The sequence below is a fragment of the Lagenorhynchus albirostris genome, chromosome 1 (genome assembly GCF_949774975.1).
Source record: "Lagenorhynchus albirostris chromosome 1, mLagAlb1.1, whole genome shotgun sequence".
NCBI lineage: Eukaryota > Metazoa > Chordata > Mammalia > Artiodactyla > Delphinidae > Lagenorhynchus > Lagenorhynchus albirostris.
Genome location: NC_083095.1, coordinates 151063523 through 151091203, shown reverse-complemented (window position 1 = coordinate 151091203; position 27681 = coordinate 151063523). Strand labels below are relative to the sequence as shown.

The 27681-nt window shown below is 37.6% G+C and overlaps 1 protein-coding gene across 4 annotated transcripts in view; it reads right to left on the bottom strand.

Annotated features, from left to right (window-relative positions):
- Window positions 1–27681, bottom strand: part of AKAP13 (A-kinase anchoring protein 13) — a 338516-nt gene that overhangs the window by 73946 nt on the left and 236889 nt on the right. For all 4 annotated transcript variants that reach the window (XM_060156069.1, XM_060156077.1, XM_060156080.1 and 1 more), the window contains 3 exons: window positions 16975–17050; window positions 11695–11831; window positions 1486–1856 (listed from right to left, as the gene is read on the bottom strand). In XM_060156069.1, the coding sequence (XP_060012052.1) occupies window positions 1486–1856; window positions 11695–11831; window positions 16975–17050 (584 nt within the window). The remainder of the gene's footprint in view (window positions 1–1485; window positions 1857–11694; window positions 11832–16974; window positions 17051–27681) is intronic.

The following is a 27681-nucleotide window of genomic DNA, read 5'->3' as shown; positions in this document are numbered from 1 at the left end:
TATCCTGTCAAGAAGCTTCTCTTGCTTCAGGAAGGGAATTCTGGCTGTTGGGATCATTCCCCCAACCTTATTTTTTCTTGTGGTATGAATGCTTTAAAAAAAAAAAAAAAAAAGTACAGCTTGAATAAAGCTGGGAAGGAAAGCTTTTAGAAACTGCTTTTTACATAATCTAGGATTTCAAATATATATAAAAACTGCCCATCAGATAAAGCAACCGCTTATTTTTAAGCTTAGCATTCTGAACTCCACCCCAGAATAATACGGAGTTCTAGAAAGAGTGCCTGACCAGGAAACTGGAAACCTGGATCCCACTGACCTTGGGTAAATGATATAAACTACCTGCAGAGTCTCATCTGCAAAAATGGGGTTAATCCCACCTGACTCATGAAGAGGTTGCAACATTACATGAGACAATGTGTTATTAAAAGAATCTGAAAAGGGTAGCAAGTCAGGAAGGTGTAAGATATGATGAAGGCAGGGACTCTGTTCACCTCTGGGTCTTCAGAACATAGAAATGCCTGACGTGCAGGCGGTGCTTAATATATGTTGGCCGAATAAAAGAATAAATGAGCGAGTGAATGTGATCAGATTACATGTACTTATAGCTATGAGCCAAAATATTAGGAGGTCAAGGAATTTTTAAAAAGCAAACAAACCAATAATTGCTGCCGGTGAACCGTTCTATCAATTGTTTTACAACTGTCAGCCTCCTCCCTTGGCTGCTTGTCCGCATTAAGAAAGCAGCTTTGGAGCAGGCACACCTTTGCACATACAGTAGGCCTCATGGCACTTGTTCTTTACACTCAAAGCCATCTGCTTAAATTCATCTAGGCAGCCAATGGTCAGAAGCCAATCCAACTTTTCTTAGCGCCTGCTTCCAAACTGAAGGTATGAGACTGGGTGGCACTTACAAGAGAGCCCCAAGACTGAGTGATACATGGAAAAACACTAACAACTCTGAATGATTATTATGATTTCTTAAGGATTAAACACTGGTAATTTAGACTTCATCAACTCTCTGCACTAGAAACAGATGGCAATTTCTATGAAGCACTGTGAAGACTTAGATGTGTTGAGACTTTAAGAGTTCATGTTTATTTCTTAATTCAAAACTGACATGAAACTATTCCCCCCCAATTTTCTAATCTCTGAATTTCATGAACAAATCTGGCCTGAACAAATGCTACCATTTATTAAACACCCACGTGACTGACATATTTCACTTGTAATCTTTATTATTACAAATATTCAGAAAGGCAGGTGTTTTACAGATGAGAAAGTTAAAGCTCAGAAGGGTCAAGTAACTTGCCAAGGTTTTCCACATAGAAAGTTATAGAGCTAGAGTTTAAACACAGATTTTCCTGATTCCAAAGCCTATATTCTTTCTTCTATACCATGGTGTCTCCTAAAATCTTTTACTAATAATAACACCAAATCAAAAGCAAGCAGACACTGAGAGACTAGACAAACAGCCTTCCATCTCACCTCCGGTGGTTCATTTCTGCGTCACTGGCTGCGTTCTTCCCAGGACCCCAGCTGTGCCTCCGGAAAGGGGACAGAGAGCGCATAGAGCTCCTCAGGACAGAGCAGTTCGCAGGCACTTCAGTGATGCTGTCCATCTCCTCCTCTTCCATCTCACCTGAGCCAGCAGGCTCACTCTCACTCTCTCGACCCTCAGCTCCCACCCCATGGTTGTAGAAACCATCAAGACATTGCTGGTCTCTGGACCTGTTCAAATTTGAAATCTGGGGGAGGGACACATCACTGCCATGAGAAGAATGTCGATCCAAGGATGCTGTGTCATCGGTGGAGGAACTGGATCCAGTGATATCACAGGCCAACTGTTCTTCCTCAGGCTGTAATGGAGAGAAAGCACGTATGGTTGGAAATGGCAGGACCAAGCAGACAGCTCTCTGTTATTCCCTTTACAGTGGGTAGGACAGGCAAGATCACAGTTGGCTTCAAACAGATTTCTTTCTTAAAGCATGATCACAGATGGATTCAAACAGCCTCCAGTAAAGGTAGGGTCGAGGTCTATGCTCTTTTTACCCTTTTACTAGAGGTGCTAGATGGGAAGTACATCATTTTCCCTTTTTTACAGAGGAACAGATCTAATTCAAGTCAGTTTTTTTCAGTCAATACCATCAACTGAAATGAAGGGAAACTATGTCTCTGAGGTTTCTGCTTATGAAAACTCTAAATTCATACCATATAAAGTTTAGGTTTTCTTTGTTTTGTTTTTTTTACAAGGCTTAACTAAAAACAAGGTAGTGTGCTTGGCTACAACAGTGATATACTGAAGTTTATATTCCAAAAGCAAGTCTAATTGTTTTCAGTAGCATTTTAAAAAATGCAGAATAGCTTATTATCCCACCTAAAGTCTGCCACAAATGCCCAAATTCTGGCCACAAACACCTAAATGCAAGAAATCTATCCCCTTTTTTCCTTTAACTGAGTACTGGCTGAGTTTTATCGAGCCAACTGTACATAAAATAATCAGTCCTGGCAATGCAGCCTTTGATAAAGTGATGATGCTGTTTCCCTGGCCAACTTCTAGAGCCTAACAGGAATTGTGCCATTTTGATCCCAGTGGCCTGACATTCTCCATGTGCTGAAAGACACCAGAACACATAATTTGATGGGTGAGGGAAAGGTAAGCATCATGGCATTCAAAAAATAAATGTATCCAAAAGATAAGTAAAGTGTCTAAAAAGATACATGCTCACATTCTGAGTTACAGATGTTGGCACTGTACTATCTTAATACCCTTATTTTGCATTCTTATGGGATAGGGAACAAGGAATAGAGAAAGATATTCTGTGATTTTTTTTTTTCCCCTTCACAGTATTTCCCTAATCAGTCAGTCTACTCAGTTTTAATCAGGAGTAAAGAAACTTACAGCTCTTCAAGAAAGATTTTAAAAATTATGGAAACTAATGAGTCCTGTTAGCTTTGAAACAGAAAACAACTCCCATACTAAAGGGAGTGCCACTTTAAAGGCTTAACACAACACTTCAAAAGCACTGTATCTTCTGTACACTGTACCTTCTTTATACCGCTGGGGCTGGATCTCACCAGCTCATATGAGCTTTTTTTTCCACCCTGTAGAATCCCGTTTCCTACGTTAATTGCTCTTTAAACGATGAGTGAGGGAAAGATGCGAGGGGACCACTGGACAGTCAGAAATCTGAGGCCCAGACTGTCTCATGGGCTCCCCCACCCCTCCAAGTACAAGAGAAGCAAGATTTGAATGGAGGTTGATTTCAACTTTTAAACTGCCCTGTTCTGTTATCTTAAAAAAAAGAAAACCAACCCTGTAAGGATAAGATCACCTTAAAAAACAAACAAACAAAAAAAACCACCCTGTAAGGATAAGATCTCAAAGTCAATATCAGAAAAGTCCTCAGTGTTCCCTTCACTGGGCCACACTGTAAAATAAAACTATATGCTTTACCAAGTAGATTCTAAAACAGGGTAGGTCTTGTTTTAAAATAAAATTATCGATGACCCCTTTTAAGTTAGTGAGGATTGACCTGGGCATCCTAAAGTTTCTATTCCTGGGGCCACTCTCCACAGAAAGGGAGACTATAAATGGTCATGAATACCAACTTTAGAAGACACTTTTAGGATGTCTTAGCTTTTTCACTGTACTGTGTTGAATAGTGTCCTCCTCAAGTTCACATCCTTTTCGGAATGTGACCTTATTTGGTTGAGTCTTTGCAAATGTTATTCGTTAAGATGAGGTCATACTACACTAGGGTAGTTCCTGAATCCAAAAGCAGTAGTGTCCTTATAAGAAGAGACAGCAGCCCCTCTGATACATTGCTTTTAGGACCTCCTGCCTCCAAAACTATGAAAGAATAAATTTATGTTGTTTCAAGCCACCAAATTTGTGGTAATTGGTTACAGCGGTCCTGGGAAACTAAAGCTGCCTAAATGTCTAATTCTCAAAACAATACCAAGGGACAAGCAGAATGGGCATCAAAAAAGCAAAATGTGTGATGAGCCTGTTTTAAAACACACAAGCAAGGCTTCAAAAGATATGAAAGCTTTTTAGTTGAAGTTTCCATTTATCACACATTCTTCATACAAGTTAGCTCTTCCCAGTGTGAAAATGACTTGCAGATGGTAGAATAGGTTTCTCTGTAAAAAGGAGAAATCTGCCTAGCATACAGCCTCAACATAGCCTTGTTCCTTGTGTGTGCTATGGCATTTCTTGGTGTGTGCTTTTAACTCTGAGTTTTTAAAAAACAAAAAACACAAAATAAAAGACCTGGGAGTTTTTTCATAGTAACACGTGATTTCTTTAGTTTTGCATTCCTGATCCTGATTTAAGAATCAGGTTCACACAGTATAATATTCTTACACTCAAGTATTTTTGTGAGCTAGCAGTTATTATCTGAAAAGGGAAAAACAGGACAAATACAGAAATTAAGACTGAGCTCATTTATTAAGTACTGAGGCAAATGGTTTTAACTTTAGACTGAATCTAAAGAAGGCTCTAAACTACTTTTCTCCAAGTTTTTCTTAGCATTCTCAAAAGAATTTCCCAACTTCATCACATCTTTACACTACCTTTGCAGACTAGAAAGTAGTCAGTGGTGTAATGAGAAATCAAACCCAGAGTACGGTCGTAGCCTTTCTACAGCTAGGTATGTGTCTATGGATAAGTCACATGATGATCTTTAGATCTAAAGGTTAGAAATTAATATAAGGTCTGTTGAAAAGTATTGTCCATTTAAATCACGGATAACAGAGGAAAGAAGGAAAGCAGGTTTTTAAAACTTTTGAACTGTTTTTGCAATGTTCCCTTTCCAGTCCCTGAATTTGTTAGTGCTAAAGTTTCTAGAGATGTCTGCCAAATAACAGATGTGAGAACTACTACTTCCACCATTTTCCTCCCTCCTCAAGAAAGTACCAGATTGGGGGGATGCTGTTTTTTCATTTATATATATTAGAAACGGAGAAAAATTATGGCTTCTGACACAGACAGAATGTTCCATGCCTAATAGTTGAAGCTCCTCTTAAGAGTTTTTGAGTTGTCAGTCTTTCTTCAGAGAGGTCTTTTCTCTTAAAATGTCTGCTAATTAAACGACTTTCAAGACTTAGGAAATTATTCCTGATTGTCTGGAGGAATGGTGCCATGGGATCAATTAAACTAACACATTTTTTAAAACTTAGATTTGAATCCATGTAAATCAAATGTACTAGTTAAACTGATCCCATGCTGCCATTCCTCCAGACAATCAAGAATAATATCCCAAGTCCTCTCCCTCTCTCTCTCTATATATATACATGTAATATAAATATATATTTATATGAATACTTACGCATTTATATATAAATATATATAAGAATGAAATATATGTACATATATATTTTCATTCTTATAAACAAACAGCCAAAACAATTGTGATGAGTATTAAGACTGGGTTAGGGCAGAGAAGTAGAAGAGATGTTAAAAGGTGGAAACAGGAGAGAAGGGGTGGTTGGGAGTCACGTATGTATGCTAGGGAAACTAAGACCAAGTCTACCTGAGACTGACACACAAATCCTTCCTCTCTTGAGTATTCATAATTGGGTTTCCCTCCTGCATATAGGAGGACGGGAACACACACAAAAAACTATCATCTCTACCATCAGCTTCTCTCTCCTTGGGGTTTATAAAATTTTGAAAATCTGCAAATGGTTATCAGGCTAGAAAAACCCAATAGGCCTCAGAGAGAATGCCCTCTGAGCACTACAAAGGTGTGAGAGCGGCTGGTCTTTCCAACACTAGCCTTAAACAGACAGTTCTGGCTTCAGGGGCAGGGGCTGAGTCCAACAGAGTGACCCAAGGGTACTTGGGTTTTGCTTAATTTAAGGCCAAATAAACTAGAGAGAATGAAATTACAAAATAATTACATAAACAAAAGTTAATGTAAAAGTCCAAAACAAATGATGATTTTTATATAAAGCTTGAGAGAATCTATTACTTAAATATATGTGCAGTATAACTATTACATAAATTTGAATAATAATTATTTACTGGATACTCACCATGTGTGGGGCTCTATACTAAGTGATTTCGATGTATGATTTCTTTTAATCCTCACAACTATTTCCTTTAGTAGCTATTCTTATTCCCATTTTATAGATGAGAAAACTGAAGCTCAGTGAGGTTACATAATAAACTCAAGTTTCTAATTTAACTGATCTGGAGTAAGGGCCAGACTTTTTTTCTTTGTCTTTGTTTTTTTCCCTTCTTCTTCTTCTTCAAGCTCTCCAGGTGATTCTAGGTACAGCTAGGATTCAATCCTATTGCTAAAAACTACAGAGCTGTTACCGCAGCTGGGGGCAGACAAATTAATAACAAGATAGGACACAGGTAGCAATACTATAAAAATGTGATAAGTTACACTTCATCAAAAATTTAAAAATTCAGTTCATCAAGACAGCATTATCAAAGTGAACAGGTAGCCACAGAGTGGAAGAAAATATTTTCAAAATGTAAATCTAACAAAGGACTGGTATCCAGGATGCATATATAGAATTTCTACTTCTCAACAACAAAAAGATAAACGATCTAATTTTTTTAATGGGCAAAAGAGATGAACAGACATTCCATAAAGGAAGATACACATAAGTGGCCAATAAACACATGAAAATGTGTTTAACATAATCATTAGGTATCAAGGAAAAGCAAATCAGAAACACAGTGAGCTACCACTACATGCACACCAGAAATGCTACAGTCAAAGCAAAACAAAACAATTATACATGTTGCTAAGGACGTGGTGCCACTATAATTCTCATTCTTGCTGTTGAGAATAAAAAATGGTACAACCACTTTGGAAAAGGGTCTGGCAATTTCTTATAAAACTAAACCTACACTTACGATATGATCCAGAAATTCCACTCCTGGGTATTCATCTAAGAGGAATGATAATATTTATATTTCATTTATATGAAGTTCTGAAATAGGAAAAATTAACCTGTGGTAGAAAAAAATTAGAACGGTTGCTGCCTCTAGTGGGTTAGAGAGGAGACAGACTGGGAAGGGGCATGAGAAAACTTTCCAAAGTGATATATCCTTATGGGCATTTAGGTTACAAAGATGGGTGAATGCATTAATCAAAGGTCACTGAGGTAGAGCTGTTATGGAAAACAGTATGGAGGTTCCTCAAAAAATTAAAGGCAGGACTAACTGCCATATATGATCCAGCAATCCCACATCTGGGTATATATCCAAAGGAAATAAAGTCACTGTCTTGAAGAGATATGTGCACTCCCATGTTCAAAGCAGCATTATTGACAGTAGCCAACATATGGAAATATCCTAAGTATCCAACGACAGATGAATGGATATAGAATTATTCAGCCTTGAAAAAGAAGGAAATCCTGCCATTTGCGATAACATGGATGCATCTTGAGGGCATCATGCTAAGTGAAATAAGCCAGACACAGAAAGACAAATACTGCACGATCTCACTTAAATGTGAAATCTAAAAACGTCAAACTCATAGTAACAGGGAGTATAATGGTGGTTACCAGGGGCTGGAGGGGTGGGGGAAATGGGAAGATGTTAGTCAAAGGGAACATACTTTCAGTTATGAGATGAGTAAGTTCTGGAGACCTAATATACACTATGGTCACTATAGTTAATAATAAGGTACTGTATCCTTGAAATCTGCCAAGAAAGTAAATCTCAAGTGTTTTCTCCACACACATAAAAAGTAACTACGTGAGGTGACAGATATGTTAGTTAGCCTGATTGTGGTAATCACTTCACAATGTATGTATGTAATATGTATGTAAGTATCATATATATGTGTGTTTATTTATATATATATATAAACAACATGTCATACACCTCAAATATATATGATTTTTATTTGTCGATTGTAACTCAATAAAGTTGGGGGGGAAGTCACTGAATGGTACTCTTGAGACTGCATACTTCATTGTATGTAAATTTTATAAAAAAACAAAAAACAACAACCCTATAAACAAATACTGAATTCTAAGTATTTAGGGGTGAAGTGTATTGATATCTGTAAGTTATTTTGAAGTGCATCAAAGAAATTAGATGAACTGGTAGGTGGAAGAATGAGAGACAGATGCATAACTATGTAACAAAGCAAATGTAATAAAAAGTTAATTGCAGAATTTAGGTGGTGGATGTTCACTGCACAATTCTTCTAACTTTTCTGTTTCAGAATTTTTAAAATAAAATGTTGGCGAAAAAAATGCCTGATTGGCTTTCTTAACCAGTGTCACACCATATAGGTATGATATAGATATGTATATAGAGAGGTGTAAACATTATATACACTTATATACATAGAAATATAGAAATAGCTATGCAGTTTATATCTTATTACTACACCTGAAGGAATCATGCTTAATATTGCCAAAATACTAGTCCTTTAATTTTCATTCACTTACTCGTCAAATACTTATAAATTATTATCTATTATATTATACACAGGACACTCTGCCATGTGCCTTGAAAATAAAAGCTCATATTTTAAAATCCTAATGTATGCCAATCACTTAATCCATTTATGTGCAATACTTTATTTAAGTATCTGATAGCAAGCATCAGCCCTGCTTCACAGTTCTGAAATTACAATAATTTCAATACTTATTCATAAGTGATTATAGTTTTTCTAATTTGGATTCTGTAAACATATTTACTTTAAAAGTTTAAAATAAAAGGTAAATTTTTGGCTTGGTGTTTAAGTACTTGAGAGCAAACTACAGCAATATAAAATAAAGGATTTTCCTTTAAGGGTTAGCATCTTAGGGGAGTTACTTTGATTTTCTTAATTGTGGATATGTCTTATAACTTGGAGGAAAAAACAAGGTGTAAGGGCTTTACTTTATCTCTGGGAAAAGAGGCAGCAACTATCAGTATTTTCTGTGGCTTTCAATTATCCTTTTGGATAACAGAGTGGCCCAGATCGTGTATTTTATGATCACACTTTTCTTTCTTAGCTAGTGCCAGAAAGCATCCTAGGATTTCTTCTCACGTTAAAAACAAAATTTAAATTTTATGCTGTTGATCTATGGAAAAAAAGAACTTAGAAACGAGCAAATATCCGTAAGAATAAACATGAAGCTCGCAACACTCACCAAAGAGTCATACTTGCCAGGAGGCAGGCATACTGAGTGGAAACATAAGATTAAGTGGAAAGTTCTGACAAACATCGCAGGCTAATGTTAAAGAGACCTCTGTTAAGGCCAGAGTCACACAAGTGGCTGCAGGAAGTGACCTAATGCACCACTCATGGTTCGCAGAAAAGGATGTTGCAATGCCTTGCCTACAGATTATTTTTTAGAGAAGGGAGAGTGGGAGGGCTGGAGCCTGAGAAGAAGCTCTGGGACAGTCTGATGTTTCACAGTACATGTTGTGTGGATGACCACAGAGGAAGGCTTTTAAGGAAGTAGCTGATGGCCTGTCTGCCACTGCCATGCTTCTATATAAAGCACTGGTTATTAAAGCAGGTGTCTGGAGGTTGAGAGCAAAATAACAGAAAATGAACAGATTTCAGAGTTAGGGCTACGTACAAATCTCAATTTTGTTACTTACCAGCTGAGTAATTTTGAGTAAACTTCTTTACCAATCAGAGCCTCTATTTCCTCAGGAGTATAATGAAGATAAAACCACCCACCTTGCAGGGTTGCTGGGAGCATGAAATGTGACCACATACTTTAAAAATTCTGTTCAGTGCCTAGTATAAAGTAAGCATCTTGTACACATGAGTCTGTCTGTCTCCTTTTCCCATCACATGTAAACCCTGGGTTTTATGAATGCTAGAGAAAACATTATTGCAAAACCTCTCTGTCACTAACAACAGTGGTAGAGCGGAGACACTAAGAGGAAGGACCCTCCAAATCTCACCCCAGGCCATCAGACATTCTTCTGTCAGCATGAAGAGGTGAAAGTGCATTCGCCATTTCTCGACTTCCTGAGGCACCCCAGTATGAAATGTTGGTCAAAGTTTATTCAGGGTATGCTTCAACCTTTAAAAATTGTATCTGTCCAGTCATCCTGAAAAAACTGCCAAATCTAGCACTGGCCATTTGTATGAACAATCTCCTAAGTGCTTTTGGCAGTTCGAATAATTAGGTAAAATGTAGTAAATTCTAATTCCCCTTAGCTAGGAAAATCATTCAATTTAGTAACCAGAAATAACTATCATTCTGCAGAGATGGTAACGCCCAGGGCAAGCTGTCACGCACCTAGGAGGTTCAAGCAATTATTTCTTAAGGGAGACTTTGCAATTTGTTAAAAATTTCTTAGTAAGAAAATTTTCACACATATATAAATGTTTAACAAATCCTCATGTATCCATGACCCAGCTTCAGTGATTACTGATGACTATTTTAAAGCTGGAACTTAGAGAGATTATCTAATTTATTTATCTCGGACAAAAGCAATACATTTTTAAAGACATGCACCTTCGGAATGGTATTCCCCTTGAGGGGAGGTGGACACTTTAGGAGTCCTTACAATGAAAACCTCAAAATCACAGTGGAAATTACCTAAATTCTGTTGGTTAAAAAAAAAAAAAAAAAAAAAAGATCATATTGGTGTCCCTCTCCCTAAATAACTTCGGAGAAGGACAGATCCTCCAAGTTGTGTGGACTTTTTACTTTACAGAATCCCTTCTATGACTAACAATGCCATGAGTCTTTCCAAGGCCCTCTGGAAGACAATGACCACAAGGAAAAGGAACGAGGAAAAGGGTGAGGGGAGGCCAAGCGGGCATACGAGAGCCGCTGAGCAAAAATGAAGGGAAAGTGAAAGTAAATGCACAGAGGCTTAAATACATTCCAGACCAGAGTCCCAGAACGGTAAGCCTTCTTCTAGTGTAACTTTTAAACCCAGCATCATCACGCTGCCTTGGAGAACCTAAGCAGCCACTAACCCCAACTGCTCTCATCACTTCTCCAAAGTCATCGTGAACCCTCACAAAGGCGTCTGCACAGCTGCCATGTTTCTGCCCCCTCAACCACCCTCTATTATAAAGACAAGCACTTGTGGCATATAACTGAGTACCATTTGCTGATCCTGCTGTGGGAAAGGCCTCTATTCTTCTTAGGAGACAAAACCAACCTTGCTGCAACCAGATACAAACATAAGCAAAAGAATGCAACAACCCCCCCCCCCCAACACACACACACACTCTCTCAGAGTTTCAAATTATATGAAAACACGAGGTGATTCATGTGGATGGGCTTGGCTTTTCACTAGTGAGAAAGCTTGGATTCCTGAGCAGAGCTCTAGAAACTTCCAATTAAGCAGGCTCCATGAGGACGGGTGACATCACCAAGCTCAGCAGCGAGCTTCAGGCCTAAACACATCAATCAGAAGGCTCTGTGGTTAGTTTATACACATGACGTCATACAGTCTGAGCTGTGGTTCCTTCCTGCCCCCTGAGAAGTATTCACTGTCATCTGATTTAATTCACAATAAAGGAACTTCCATTTCTTTAGGCTTCAATGTGAGCTTCAAAACCTGTACGTAACCAGCCATGATTCTACAGAAAATAAAGTGGCCAAGGCCTCTTTCTAAGGCCTGGCAACCTGGAGCTTCATTCTCTGAAAGTGGGCATTTACACTTCTCTAAGACCTGAAGAGAAGCCCTGTAAGGCTAGTAGGAGTCACATCTTACTAGCAGGAGTCACACACTGAGTACAACAGTACCTTGGAGAAGATAATGCTGTCCACTTCTTCACTGGGTGAGTGAAAGAGGTCAGAATCACTTCCAGATTCTCTTTTAAGGACACCTTGTTTTGAGGCACACTCTCTGCCCAATCCAACATCCAGGAAGTTATCACATTCTGAAAAAGAAAATTTATTCAACCACTGCTTTAAAAAAAAAAATCAGTTTCTTTTCATTCCAGCCTTTTAAATCAACCAGCTGATGAATCTCCCTCCCTCCTCATACTAAGAAGCTGTAAAGGACACAGTCGAATTAGTAGCTTTCAATTCTCAGTTGATACAGTTACTACAGGACAACCATGAGTTTGTCATGTAAACCACAGGTACAGAAAGATAAAACGATGATTTAGAACCATAATTCCACCTATGTATTTAAATAATGATCTTTTCCTCCTGGTAGTTATAGAATTTATTTCTTTTGCTACCAGAATCAGAAGTTCCTTATTAGGAAACTATGTGATAGGATTTGTGGGCAATTTCTGTTTTTGAGACTTAAGTTCTTTCTGGAAACTTGTTATTTTATCAAAATACCGAGATAAAAGACAAAGGGGGAGCATAACTAATAAAACATACCTGTGTATTAAACTCACGGGTTCTATTAAGCAATAACAGAAATATAACTATTTAAATTCTCCTACCTTTAATAGATCTGACATTGGATGAATAATGTGATGAAGAAAAATATATAATCTAGAATCTGTTTTCAGTTCAACAACTAGGATGTGGACTCTGGTGAACCAGACAGAGAGGGCCTTGATAGAAATATTACATTGGTACATCTAGGGATTCTAAAGATTTGTATGCTTAAATTAGCAAAGTATTTAACCCACTCTCTTCTTTAACTCTGTAAACAAAAAGGACATGTGACCTGATAACAACAGAGATAAAAATATCTCTGTGTACATGGTGAAACCAAGTAAGACATCAACCTCCTTCAAGAAGTTTTGAAGAATGAAGCGTTTCCATTCTAGTTAGCATTAAGCATGATTTGGAAAAACAAACGTATGTTTATCAAACCTGCAGGTGACACTAAGTGATGAGGGAGAGAGTAGATAACCTGGCTACCTAGCAGTTCATGAGAACTCTACCTGGAGGTTTTGCTTGAAAGCAAATTCAAGAGGAGTTCACAATACAAGGTTATGGCAAAACAAACAAATACTAATGGTTTTAGGCTCTATTAATAGACAATGCACCCAAATCCAAAATGGGGACAGTCTGGCCAGTATGTGCCACCAACACTGCACCTATACGGTTGTGTTTGTTCCTAAATATTGATAAATTAAATTAAAACACTGATAAACAAAAATGCATGCATGGTAATGAGGTCACCATGAGTGGAAACACCTGGGATACATTCAGGTTGCAGAGGAGCTTGAAGAAAATGTGTCTGAGGATGGCTGCAGATTTGCCCTGTGCCATTCAGGAGGGAGAACAAAGCCTGCCAAGTGGAAGCCAGAGCTTCACTATAACGGGGCTTCGGGCCATAGGCTGGCAGCCTTATAAAGTCATGAGGCTCGTTCACCAGAAGGGCTGGAGCAAAGGCTGAGTGACCGTGGCAAGACATTTCGAAAAAGCTGTCTGCGCAGAAGTGGAAGTGGAGACTGAACTAGACGACCCCTAATGTGTCTTTTAATTCTTATAGTCTATGCTTAGACAATAAGTGTGTGTGTGTGTGTGTGTGTGTGTGTGTGTGTGTGTGTGTGTGTGTGTGTGTGTGTGTGTGTACAGGTCTGTGTTCAGAGATAATGAGAAGAGGAAGTTTTTCTTATCTAAATTAACTAATAACTGATCATCAATCAATAAATAATTTGCCCTGCATTAGCCAGGAATCTTAGAGGAAGGGTCAAAGAGGCGCTGCACTGATACAGGTCATGAATCACTTGTCAATAAAATTACCTTTTCTATTAGTTAGGCATTTGACTAGGTACTGGGAATTATCCAAATAAAAAGAGATGCCTAATGTTTGTGTCTATGTGGAGGGGGGGAGTAGTTTACAATTTTGTAGTAGAAATGAATATATTAAGAGGTAATTTCAACACAGAAGTACAGAAAGGATGCCATAGGAATAAAGGCACGGCCCGCAGATTAATCTGAAAATGTTTCAGTTAAAGAAAAAATTACCTTGGCCCATTTCAGTCTTGGTCCAAACTATTTCTGAGTGTGTTAGTTAATGGGAATAGCCTTGCCTTTTAAAGACTGGAAATCATGGGGATTCTGGAGTTCTGGTCCCTTTTTTCCCACATCCCAGAGTATGTACTAACTTAGGTGGAGCTGGTGGCTGTGATTTTTCTACTTGTTCCCCCCACACCTTTTCCCCACTTGGAAAAATCAAAAACTCCACTCCATGGATGAGGGGAAAATAGGGGGACTGGCCAAGGAAAGAAAGGGCTGCCGCAGCAACTATGCTAAGGTGCTAGCTGTCCAGCTGGCAGTCAAACAGACCACGTCCCAATTCCAGACCTGGAAAACAGAGCAGCTTAAGACATTCTAATGGAAAATCCACGGGGAAGATCCGGACTCAGCCTTGGTAGGAATACCTCACCCAGAAAATAAATCCAAGCCAGCACTACAAGGGACCACAAACCAAGTCTGGGATGAGAATCTGCTGCTGTGATACAATGTTGGTTGGTGAGCTGGGGCGGAGGGAAGACTATGAAAACGAGGAACAAGGGAGAGAAAAGGACCTTAAGCCATTATGAAACCCCACAAATGGAAGTGGGGGCAGAGCTAATCTATAGGCAGATTAGCTAATAATTATAATTAGCTAATAATTATAGCTAATAATTATAATTAGCTAATAATCTATAGCTAATCTAAGGCAGAGCTAATCTATACCCCATTTCACATGTGTTGACAAGTTTTCAAAATGGATAAAATCTTTCCTTTCTTCTTACATGCCCCCCTTCCTAAGGAATAAAGTGGAGCAGCAAACAAAGGTATAAACAGGAATGAATGATCATTGGTTTCAGAGTGAGGCTGATGTGGCTCAAATCTGGATCCGAATACTTATAGCAAAAAGATCCCAGGCAAGAAGGAATTTGACCCTCTAAGTCTCCATTTCCATACCAATGAAATGGGATGATTTGTACCTCCCTAACATAGTTGTAGGGATGGTGAGAAATAATTTATATATATAGTAACCAGAACTCCGCCCCTGAGTACACAGCAGGCATGCGATAAACATGCCTAATGGAGCTAAGGCTTCATTAACCTGTAATGTGTGATTTGACAAGTATCCAGTAAGGACATTACACCTTGAGGTGGGCCAACCCCATTTTATGACCCATATATAAATCTGTCTATAACTTTTGTGTCCTGAGCCACTAGCTTTTTAAAAGCTAACAAAATGTGCACTTTTAAAGTGCTATCTAGTCTTTGAGGTTTCAATTATACATATGTAAACAAATTATAGTTGGGGAAGGGTAGGAAAACTTACCAGCAGCCCACTCACTGGGCTTTGCTGAACCATGTTAATCATAACACATCTGTATTTATTCCTATTTAAATAGGTTTGCATTTATCCTGGATTGAAGAGTATACAAAGTGATTTTAAATGTTACTACCTTATTTAGTCTAACACTATTGCTCTCTTGAGCTGTGTTTAAAAGTAAAAGAAAGAAACCTACATGACTGAAAGTACCTAGAATTCACAAAACAATATGCCTAAAATAAAAATCTCAGGTCTGAAGTTCAGAAGCATAATCCAGATCTTGGGTTTTGATAAACTGAAGTTTAAAAAGAATCACTCTAAAAAAACCAAAGTCTTTTGGGGGCTGGGGTATGGAGAAGGTCAAGATTATGCCCTGGGGAAAATGCTCAGGGGTTCAAAATACATTTCCTTAAATGAGTAAAATAAACTGCAGCATGTGAAGAAACTTCCTGTGAATATTCAAATTATGAGGCAACCTCTACATAGCAGACAATTTCACTGCCTGAGTGGTTGAGAGTAATTACACTTTTAGAAAAAGCCCCAAACAGCTTAAAGAACCAAAACACAGTAAGTACTATACTTTTAAGTAGAAGATTCTAGGGGGAGAGATAGGGAAAATGTAAGTTACATCTGTGAACAAGGTCAGTCTTATAATATTCGGAGACCCGAAACACAACTACAGCATAATAATATCCTTTAACCTCTTTTTCCACGTGAGAGAAAAACAGAAAAAAACTTTTCATATTTGTTCTGACACTTCCTTTGGAGCAAAGTCAGAGGACTGAGAATCAGTAGGAAACTTCTCTGGAGATAGAGGATTTGAACCATCTGTCTTTAAATTTAATACTACTGCAGGACATCCACAGCTAAACTGTCTCTAAAAGACCAGTAAATGAAAACTTGGTAATTTTTAAAGCAGGTCAGTGAAAACTGGACAGGTTAACAGAGGTTTTGTTGGGTAAAGTCGACTCAAGAGCCCAAAATGCAAATTACCAGCTGCAAGAACAGGCACAGAGACTTCAGTTACTCACCAGGTCATTCGGACTCTTCCCTTAAGAAAGGCCAGTAAGGCTTTAGGGATGGAAGACAATAGAGCACATAGACATTAGGGAACGTACCTTACGTCACAGTGAATTAGTGGCTAAACTTGGATAAAAAGTTGGGATTCCTAACTAACCACAGATCATGTGCTGTGTCATTAACCAGCAAGGTCTTAAGAGAATTTTACCCTCATCCAATGTTACTAATACCTCATGGGTGCTTAAGGAAAGACTCAATTGCTGACAATACTTCCAAAGATTATGGCTCTCAATCTTGGTTACAAAGCAGAGGAACCAAGGGAGCTTTTAAAGATTCTGATGCCCAGACCACACCCCAGCCCAATTAAATCAGAATCCCTAGGGGCAGGACCCAGAGATCACTACATTTTTAAAGCTCCCTAGGTAATTTCAATGTACAACCAAAATCGAGAGCCCCAGGATTAGTCCTTAATAATACATATTTATAGTTTTACCATAATAAGAAACCTTTATCACATGTACATATATGCACAGCACATACGCCTTCACAGATGAATTAATAAATCATAAAGCCACATGTGAAAACTTAATACTGAAGTGAAATTTAGGTAATTACGTGTTCATTTTCAACTGTGAGACAAAATGCCTACAAACCCAAATCACATACACCCCTCCTTCTGATTTATCCCATTAATGCTCATGAAGGACAGACCTTGAAATCAAACAATCTGTTATTAGAGTGGGAATGTGGCTCTAGAAAATGGACATTTTGGATGAGTTATTCAAGCAAATTGTTGGAGAATCCCCGCGTACCTGCGCTCTGCGTCGGAGCCAAGAGAGATGCTGCATCTGGGCATGGCTCAATGGTACACCAACTTTCTCGGTTTATCTGAAGAAAAAGAAAAAGAGATTGACCTTCAGACGGTGAAGTAGTGTGGGATGTTTATACAGCTGTTGCAAGTATATCTACCACACCAACACTCCTATCTTTTTCTTTAATATTTTATTGCAAAGTGGGTAAAATTATGTCAAGAAAAAACCTTTTTCACAACACAACAAGGCAAATCTATACTCAATTAAGACTCTAAAGAAACTGTCAGTAAAAGTTAGGCATATAAAAACAAAAGGAAAAAAGATATACAAAGAGGAAGATCATGGTGCAGGCCAATGGTGAAATAAAAAAGAAAAATAAGTTAACAGGTGAAAAGGATCAAATATTGAAATATGCATTCCACATCCTAGGTTGCAACTCAGAAAATGCAAAAATAATTCCTATTTGTTCAAGAATTACTGTATGTTGGGCATCAGGTTAAGAATTCTACATATATTATTGCATTTAATCCCCACACTAGCTCCAAGAAGTTTGTAATATCTCTATCCAAAGAACAGCTACGCTTGGAGGAGTTGCTAAGGTAATAAATGGCAGGACTGGGAATGGAATACAAACCTATGTGATTCTAAAGCATATTAAGAAGCACATACACCCGCCTTAAACCATTTTTTTTAAATTTAGCCTTTACAACTCCAAACCATCTTAACATTATAACTTTCCACTTTCATTAGATTAAAAATAATGTAATTTTTAAAACTACCATTAGAGATTTCAACAGCCCTCTCTCAGTAATTGATAAAACAGGTAGACACAAAATCTGCAAGAATATACATAAAGAACTTGGAAAACATCATCAACCAATTTGATTTAATCAACATATACTGAGCCTTTTACCCAACAATAGAATACACATTCTTTTCAAATGCACATGGTATGTTCACCAAGATAGAATATATTCTGTCGTATAACACAAGTCTCAAATTTGAGGATTAAAATCATATTAAACATGCTCTTTGACCATAACAATATCAAATTAGAAACCAAAATCAAAAAGATATCTGGAAAAACACAATATTTAAAAAAATTTAAAAAAAAACTTCTAAAAAGAAATCTTAAGGAAACATTAAATATCAGAAAATATTTCAAGCTGAATAAAAATAGAAATACCACATATGAAAATTTGTGAGATACAGCCAAAATAATGCCTAGAGCAAAATTTATAATATTAAATCCCTGTTTTAGAAAAGGAATGTCTCAAATCAGTGATCTAGGCTTCCACCTTAAGAACTTAGCAAAATTAACACAAAGCAAACATGATGAGTAAAACAAAGAGCAGAAATCAGTGAAAGAGAAAACAGAAAAATAAAATCAATAAGATCAAAAGCTGGATCCTTAGAAGATCAGTTTACTGATATCAGTAAAACTTTAACTAGATAGACCAGAAAAGAATTCTAAGTTAAAAATTACCAGTATCAAGAATTTAAAGGGGGACATCACTAAAGATCCTACAGACACTGAAAGGATGATAGGGAAATATCAATATTACGAACAAGAAATACAACAAGTTAGATGAAATGGAAGCATTTCATGAAAGACACAAACTACCAAAATTCTTTCAAAAAGATACAGATAATCTGTACACCCTTATTCTATTAAAGACATTGAATACATAGTTTAAAACTTTCCTGTAAGGAAAACTCCAGGCCCAGATGACTTCAAAGGTAAATGGCACCATACATTTAAGGAAGAAATAATAGCAATTCTACACAAACTCCTAAGGAAAACAAAAGAGGAGGGAACAATATACAGCTCATTTTATAAGCCCAGCATTACCCTGACACCAAAACTAGACAAAGACGTAAGAAAATTATAAATCAATATCCTCAGGAACATAGACCAAAAAATCCTGAACAAAAATTAGGAAACTGAACCCAGCAATATAGAAAAAAGATAAACATCGTGACCAAATTCGTCCCAGAAAAGCAAGGTTGGTTTAACATTTGAAAATCAATTTATTAATAGACCAAAACCTCTCACAAACTAATGATTATCAAGAGATGCAGAAAAGAATTTGGCAAAATTCAACATCTAAAACTCATAGAACACTGAAAACAGAAAGGAAATTCCTCAACCTGATAAAGGGCATCTATTTAAAAAATCCTGATACTTCACTCTGAGATCAAAAACAAGGCAAGAATGTCCACTCTCAGCACTGTTATTCAATAGGTACAGGTTCTAGCCAATGCAGTAAAGCAGAAAAAGAAATAAAATGCACAGATGTAGAACAGAAGTAGTTACTACTTTATTCATAGATGGCATGATTATCTATGGAGAAAATCTCAAGGAATCTACAAAAATGCTACTAGAATAAACGAGTTTAGCAAAGCTGAAGGTTATAAAGTCAATGTACAAAAAAAAAAATTAATACTAGTCCTATATATTAGGAGTGAACAATTAAAAATTAAAGTTAAAAACAAAAGTAATACAATTTACAATAGCATCAAGAAATATAAAATAATCAGGCATAAATTTAATAAAATATGAGTAATACCTGTACTCTAAACACTGCAAAACACTACTGAGAAAAATTAAAGCAGGCTTAAATAGAGACACCATGTTCATAGATCAGAAAACTCAATTCTGTTAAATGTTAATTCTCCCCAATTCATCACTACTTGATCTCAAGACTTATTATCTATAAAAGCTTTTTTGGGAGATTGGTTCAGGATGGCGGAGTAAAAGGACGTGCGCTCATTCCCTCTTGTGAGAGCACCGAAATCACAACTAACTGCTGAACAATCATCGACAGGAAGACACTGGAACTCACCAAAAAACATACCCCACATCCAAAGACAAAGGAGAAGCCATAATGAGATAGTAGGAGGGGCACAATCAATAAAGTCAAATTCCATAACTGCTGGGTGACTCACAAACTGGATAACACTTATACCACAGAATTCCACCCACTGGACTGAAGGTTATGAGCCCCACATCAGGCTTCCCAACCTGGGGGTCCGGCAACGGGAGGAGGAATTCCTAGAGAATCAGACTTTGAAGGGTAGCAGGACTTGACTGCAGGACTTGGACAGGACTGGGGGAATCAGAGACTCCACTCATGGAGGGCACACACAAAGTGGTGTGTGCATCGGGACCCAGGGGAAGGAGCAGTGACCCCATAGGAGACTGAACCAGACTTACTTGTTAGTGTTGGAGGGTCTGCTGCAGAGACGGGGGTGGCTGTGGCTCACCGTGAGGACAAGGACACTGGCAGCAGAAGTTCTGGAAAGTACTCCTTGGCGTGAGCCCTCCCAGAGTCTGCCATTAGCCCAACCAAAGAGGCCAGGTAGGCTCCAGTGTTGGGTTGCCTCAGGCCAAACAACCAACAGGGAGGGAGCCAGCCCCACCCATCAGCAGACAAGCAGACTGAAATTTTACTGAGCTCTGCCCAAAAGAGCAACACCCAGAGCTACCCACCACCAGTCGCTCCTACCAGGAAACTTGCACAAGCCTCATAGATAGCCTCATCCACCAGCAGAAGCAAGAAGAACTACAACCCTGCAGCCTGTGGAACAAAAACCACAATCACAGAAAGACAGACAAGATGAAAGGCCAGAGGGCTATGAATCAGATGAAGAAACAAGGTAAAACCCCCAAAAAACAACTAAATGAAGTGGAGATAGGAAACCTTCCAGAAAAAGAATTGAGAATAATGATAGTGAAGATGATCCAGGACCTCAGAAAAACAATGGAGGCAAAGATCAAGAAGATGCAAGGAATGTTTAACAAAGACCTAGAAAAATTAAAGAACAAACACCTAGAAGAATTAAAGAACAGAGATGAACAATACAATAACTGAAATAAAAAATACACTAGAAGGAATCAATAGCAGAATAACTGAGGCAGAAGAACAGATAAGTGACCTGGAAACAGGATGGTGGAATTCACTGCCACGGAACAGAATAAAGAAAAAAGAATGAAAAAAAATGAAGACAGCCTAAGAGACTTCTGGGACAACATTAAACACAACATTCGCATTATAGGGGTCCCAAAAGGAGAAGAGAGAGAGAAAGGACCCGAGAAAATATCTGAAGAGATTATAATCGAAAACTTCCCTAACATGGGAAAGGAAACAGCCACCCACGTCCAGCAAGCGCAGAGTGTCGCAGGCAGGATAAACCCAAGGAGAAACACACTGAGACGCATAGTAATCAAACTGGCAAAAATTAAAGACAAAGAAAAATTACTGAAAGCAAACAAAGGAAAAATGACAAATAACATACAAGGGAACTCCCATAAGGTTAACAGCTGACTTCTCAGTAGAAACTCTACAAGCCAGAAGGGAGTGGCATGACATATTTAAAGTGATGAAAGGGAAGAACCTACAACCAAGATTACTCTGCCTGGCAAGGGTCTCATTCAGATTTGATGGAGAAATCAAAAGCTTTACAGACAAGCAAAAGCTAAGAGAATTCAGCACTACCAAACCAGCACCACCAAACAACAAATGCTAAAGGAACTTCTCTAAGTGAAAAACACAAGAGAAGAAAAGGACATACAAAAACAAACCCATAACAATTAAGAAAATGGTAATAGGAACATACGTATCGATAATTACCTTAAAAGTGAATGGATTAAAATGTTCCAACCAAAAGACACAGGCTTGCTGAATGGATACAAAAACAAGACTCATATATATGCTGTCTACAACAGACCCACTTCAGACCTAGCGACACATTCAGACTGAAAGTAAAAACTCTCCAGAAAGTGGGTATAGAGGGAACCTACCTCAACATAATAAAGGCCATATATGACAAACCCACAGCCAACATCATTCTCAATGGTGAAAAACAGAAAGCATTTCCTCTAAGATCAGGAACAAGACAAGGATGTCTATTCTCACCACTATTATTCAACACAGTTTTGGAAGTCCTAGCCATAGCAATCAGAAAAGAAAAAGAAATAAAAAGTATACAAATTGGAAAAGAAGTAAAACTGACACTCTTTGCAGATGACGTGATACTATACATAGAGAAACTAAAGATGCCACCAGAAAATTACTAGAGCTAATCAATTAATTTGGTAAAGTTGCAGGATACAAAATTAATGCACAGAAATCTCTTGCATTCCTATACACTAATGATGAAAAATCTGAAAGAGAAATGAAGGAAACACTCCCATTTACCACTGCAACAAAAAGAATAAAATACCTAGGAATAAACCTACCTAGGGAGAATAAAAGACTCTTATATGTAGAAAACTATAAGACACTGATGAAAGAAATTAAACATGATATAAACAGATGGAGAGATATACCATGTTCTTGGATTGGAAGAATCAACATTGTGAAAATGATTATACTACCCAAAGCAATCTACAGATTCAATGCTATCCCTATCAAATCGCCAATGGCATTTTTTATGGAACTAGAACAAAAAATCTTAAAATTTGTATGGAGACACAAAAGACCCTGAATAGCCAAAGCAGTCTTGAGGGAAAAAAAAAGCGCTAGAGGAATCAGACTCCCTGACATCAGACTATACTACAAAGCTACAGTAATCAAGACAGTATGGTCCTGGCACAGAAACAGAAATATAGATCAATGAAACAGGATAGAAAGCCCAGAGTTAAACCCACGTACCTATGGTCAACTAATCTATGACAAAGGAGGCAAGGATATACAATGGAGAAAAGGCAGTCTCTTCAATAAGTGGTGCTGGGAAAACTGGACAGCTACATGTAAAAGAATGAAATTAGAACACTCCCTAACACCATACACAAAAATAAACTCAAAATGGATTCGAGACCTAAATGTAAGACCAGACACTATAAAACTCTCAGAGGAAAACATAGGAAGAACACTCTTTGACATAAATCACAGCAAGATCTGTTTTGATCCACCTACTAGAGTAATGGAAATAAAAACAAAAATAAACAAATGGGACCTAATGAAACTTAAAAGCTTTTGCAAAGCAAAGGAAACTACAAACGAGACGAAAAGACAACCCTCAGAAATGGGAGAAAATATTTGCAAACGAATCAACAAAGGATTAATCTCCAAATTATATAAACAGCTCATGCAGCTCATTATTAAAAAAACAAACAACCCAATTCTAAACTGGGCAGAAGACCTAAATAGACATTTCTCCAAAGAAGACATACAGATGGCCAAGAAGCACATGAAAAGCTGCTCAACATCACTAATTATTAGAGAAATGCACATCAAAACTACAGTGAGGTATCACCTCACACCAGTTAGAATGGGCATCATCAGAAAACCTACAAGTAACAAATGCTGGAGAGGGTGTGGAGAAAAGGCAACCCTCTTGCACTGTTGGTGGGAATGTAAATGGATACAGCAACTATGGAGAAAAAATATGGAGGTTCCTTAAAAAAGTAAAAATAGAATTACCATATGACCCAGCAATCCCACTACTGGGCATATACCCAGAGAAAACTGTAACTCAAAAAGACACATGCACTCCAATGTTCACTGCAGCACTATTTACAATAGCCAGGTCATAGAAGCCACCTAAATGCCCATCGACAGACGAAAGGATAAAGATGTGTTAGGGCTTCCCTGGTGGTGCAGTGGTTGATAATTTGACTGCTAATGCAGGGGACACGGGTTCGAGCCCTGGTCTGGGAAGATCCCAAATGCTGTGGAGCAACTAGGCCCGTGAGCCACAACTACTGAGGCTGTGCGTCTGGAGCCTGCGTTCTGCAACAAGAGAGGCCGCGACAGTGAGAGGCCCGTGCACTGCGATGAAGAGTGGCCCCCGCTTGCCACAACTAGAGAAAGAAGACCGCACAGAAATGAAGACCAAACACAGCCAAAAATAAATAAATAAATAAATTAATTAAAAAAAAAAGATGTGGTACATATATACAATGGAATTACTCAGCCATAAAAAGGAACGAAATTGGGTCATTTGTAGAGACATGGATGGATCCAGAGACTGTCATACAGAGTGAAGTAAGTTAGAAAGAGAAAAACAAATATCGTATCTTAACATGTATATGGGGAACCTTGAAAAATAGTACAGATGAACCGGTTTGCAGGGCAGAAACTGAGACACAGATGTAGAGAACAAACGTATGGACACCAAGTGGGGAAAGCGGCAGGGGTGGTGGTGGGATGAATTGGGAGATTGGGAATGACATGTATACACTGATGTGTATAAAATGGATAACTATTTAAGAACCTGCTGTGTAAAAAAATAAATTAAAAAAAAAGTACTTTTGGAAGTTTGGATAATTTCCCAAAAATGTAGAGATAGTGAAGGTTTTAGTTCACTGAAGTATTTGTTTTTGTATTGTTAATAGCTTTAGCTTTTGGAATGCTAAAATTAAAAAATTTTAAACTCAAAAATAAAAAATAAAAAAACCAAACATTAACTAAAATCCATGCCCCCCCCCAAAATAAAGGAAAAAAAAGCTATATTGTGACTTCCCTGGTGGTACAGTGGTTAAGAATCCGCCTGCCAATGCAGCGGACACGGGTTCAAGCCCTGGTCCAGGACGATCTCACTAAGCCCATGCGCCACCACTACTGAGCCTGCGCTCTAGAGCCTGCGAGCCACAACTACTGAGCCTGCGTGCCACAACTACTGAAGCCCGCAAGCCTAGATCCTGTGTTCTGCAACAAAGAGAAGCCACCACAAGGAGAAGCCCGTGTACCACAACAAAGAGTAGCCCCTGCTCGCTGCAACTAGAGAAAGCCCAGGGGCAGCAACGAAGACCCAACGCAGCCAAAACTCAATCAATCAATTTATTTTTTAAAAAGGCTATATTAATAAAGCCAGTTTGGTACTGGTATAAAGACAGGCATACAGATTGAAAGAACAAGAGAGAATCCACAAATAGACCTTCACAGATATGACCTATTCATTTTTGACAAAGATGTCTAGGTATTCCAGTGAGGAAAGAATAGGTTTTTAACAAATGAAGTTGCAAAAATTGGGTGTTCATGTGAAAACAAACAAATAAATCTCCCCCAAATCTCAAACTTTATATTGTCTATAAAAATGAGCTCAAAATATATCTAAATGTTAAACTTAAAACAACAAAACTTACAGAAGAAAAGAGGAGAATGTTTTTTGTGACACTGGGTCAGGCAAAGATTTCCTAGCATGCATTAAAAAAGCATGAAAAAACCTTGTAAATTTGACTACGTCAAAATTCTTTTAAAGTCTTGCTCCTCAAAAAGCATTGTTAGGAAAATGAAAAGGCAAGCCACAGACTGGGAGAAAATATTTACAAAACATGTATCTTCTAAAGGACTGGTAATTAGAATATTAAAATACACATAACAACAACAACAACAAAACCTCTTACAATGCTATAAGACAAACATGCTTTTTCACATAGGCAAAAGATTTGAATAAACATTTCATCAAAGAAGATTATGAATGGTAAATAAATGCAGGAAAAGATGCTGAACACTGTTAATCATCAGGGAAAAGTAAATTAAAACCACAAGGAAACAACAGTCTACAGCCATTCAAATGGTTAAAATTAAAAACTGGTAATTCCAAGTGTTGCCAAAGATGGAGCAACTGAAACATTGGTAACATTGCTGGGAGAATGCAAAATAGTAAGTCACTTTAGAAAGCAGTTTAGCAGTTTCTTATAAAGTCAAACATATATTTATAGACAACATAGCAATCAATCCCACTGTGGTATTTACCACCCCAAAAATCAAAATATACCTTTACACAAAGACTTTTACTGGAATTTCACAGCAGCTTAATTCATGATAACCCCAAACTGAAAACAGCCCAGACTGTCATCAATGGGTAAACGAATTGTGATACATCATTCAATGCAATAGACTCAGAATCAGAAGGCATGAACTACAGATACAAACAACATGGACAAATCTCAAGATCACTATGTTAAATTAAAAGAAAAAAGCCAGACAAAAAGACTACCTACTGTATGGTTCCATTTATATAATACCTTAGAAAAGGCGAAATTAATACAAGAAAGCGTATTAGTGATTAACAGGGACTGGAGGAAGAGGCTGACTGCAAGGGGACAGGAGAGAACTGTAGGGGTGATGGAAATGTTCCTATCATGACTGTGGCAGTGACTACACAATTCAAACATTTGTCAAAACTCATCAAACTGTGAACTTAAATTGGTGAGTTTTATTGTATATAAATTATATCGCAATAAAGCTGAAAAAATGTATCCCCAAAAGAGAAGTATAATATTTCATTTTAGTTTTTACCACTCCCAAACACCTTAACATTATAATCCTCTAGTTTCATTAACACTGAAACAGTCAGTGGATTCTAAACAATGTAAGTAGGAGTATCCAAACAAATTACCAAGTAGTTGAATATTTATTATGCTCAAAGATGATTTTACTTAACGGTTTCTACAATATCATGTGTACCTACTGGTAAATTTCTGATCTTTGGTGAGAAGATACTAAACTATATTGGTGAGAAGGACCAACAGTTTTACTAAGTATGCTACGTGGGATAAGGTAGAACGCTATGGGACATTCTGTCAAATTACAACTGTGTGACAAAGAAGAAATGCAAGGAATTAGGCTGCTTGCAAATAACCATGAAACAAAACACCAAATCATTCGCTCATTTCAGCTCTTTCACCATTAGAGAGGAGAAGAGGTGGGGACCAGGGGCCATCAATGTTTCAATTCCTGGTGTGTTACAAAATGATGCCCAAAATTTGAAGGTTATCTTGAATGGAAAAGAAAATCTCCAGCAGGTTCCCTGAGATTATGCAAAATATCCCCTTTCAAAACACAATCTGAATGTGCCTAAGGAAGAAACCTCAAATTCAGTAATGTTAACAAACCCTATCCACATCTTTCAAAGAACTGAAACAGCAAATTTTCTTTAAAAACAAAAAAATCTTCCATTTAGTGAAGGATTTTCTTACTGTGAACTGCATCTCATTTGAAATGAGCCAAAGTTCACTTCCAGTGAAGTAAGTTTCTCTGTTAACAGGAAAAGCAAGAGTCCAGAATTGCTGTACTTTTGCTCCATGAATAGAGCAACAAATTTAAATGGTAACAGAAATAAAAAAGCAGTTCCTTTAAACAGCGAAGAATGCCAAGCCGCTCTGCATTATCAGGACTTTGCTCTCTCCCCTTCCATGATCTTCAACACCTCTTCAGTCAACATTTTAGGAAACTTTGTTAAAATTCTTTATCTGAGAATGTTTTTCGTCACCTTTTCACACATCATTCCATAGCCAATAAGTAAACTGAACATTCTTGCCTTCAATATTTGAGGGACTAATACTCTACACTTTTCATGTAATTTTAGGCATTTGCGTGTTACAGAAAGTGAGTTATACATTTTGCAAAGTAACATATAATGTAAATAATCCATAAATATTTATTTAAAATAATGTATTACTTAACAAAAATAAAAAGATTTAAGAGTATTACTTAAAATAATATATAATAAATACTGAAAGAAATTAAAATTAAATCAAACCTCTAACTAAATACACTAATTTCTGAATAACAAGGATGAGAACATATTAGCAGTGGGAGGCAATTCCCCATGGGTCTCCCCTTTTTCTGCATGTCTGTGAGCAAAGGACACTGACTGTCCTTTTGTTCTAGACTACCTTTTCAAGAATGTCTATGTATCAAACAGCCTTGGAAGATAGAGATATTGCTTCTGTCTGAAGCAAAGGGCAGATGT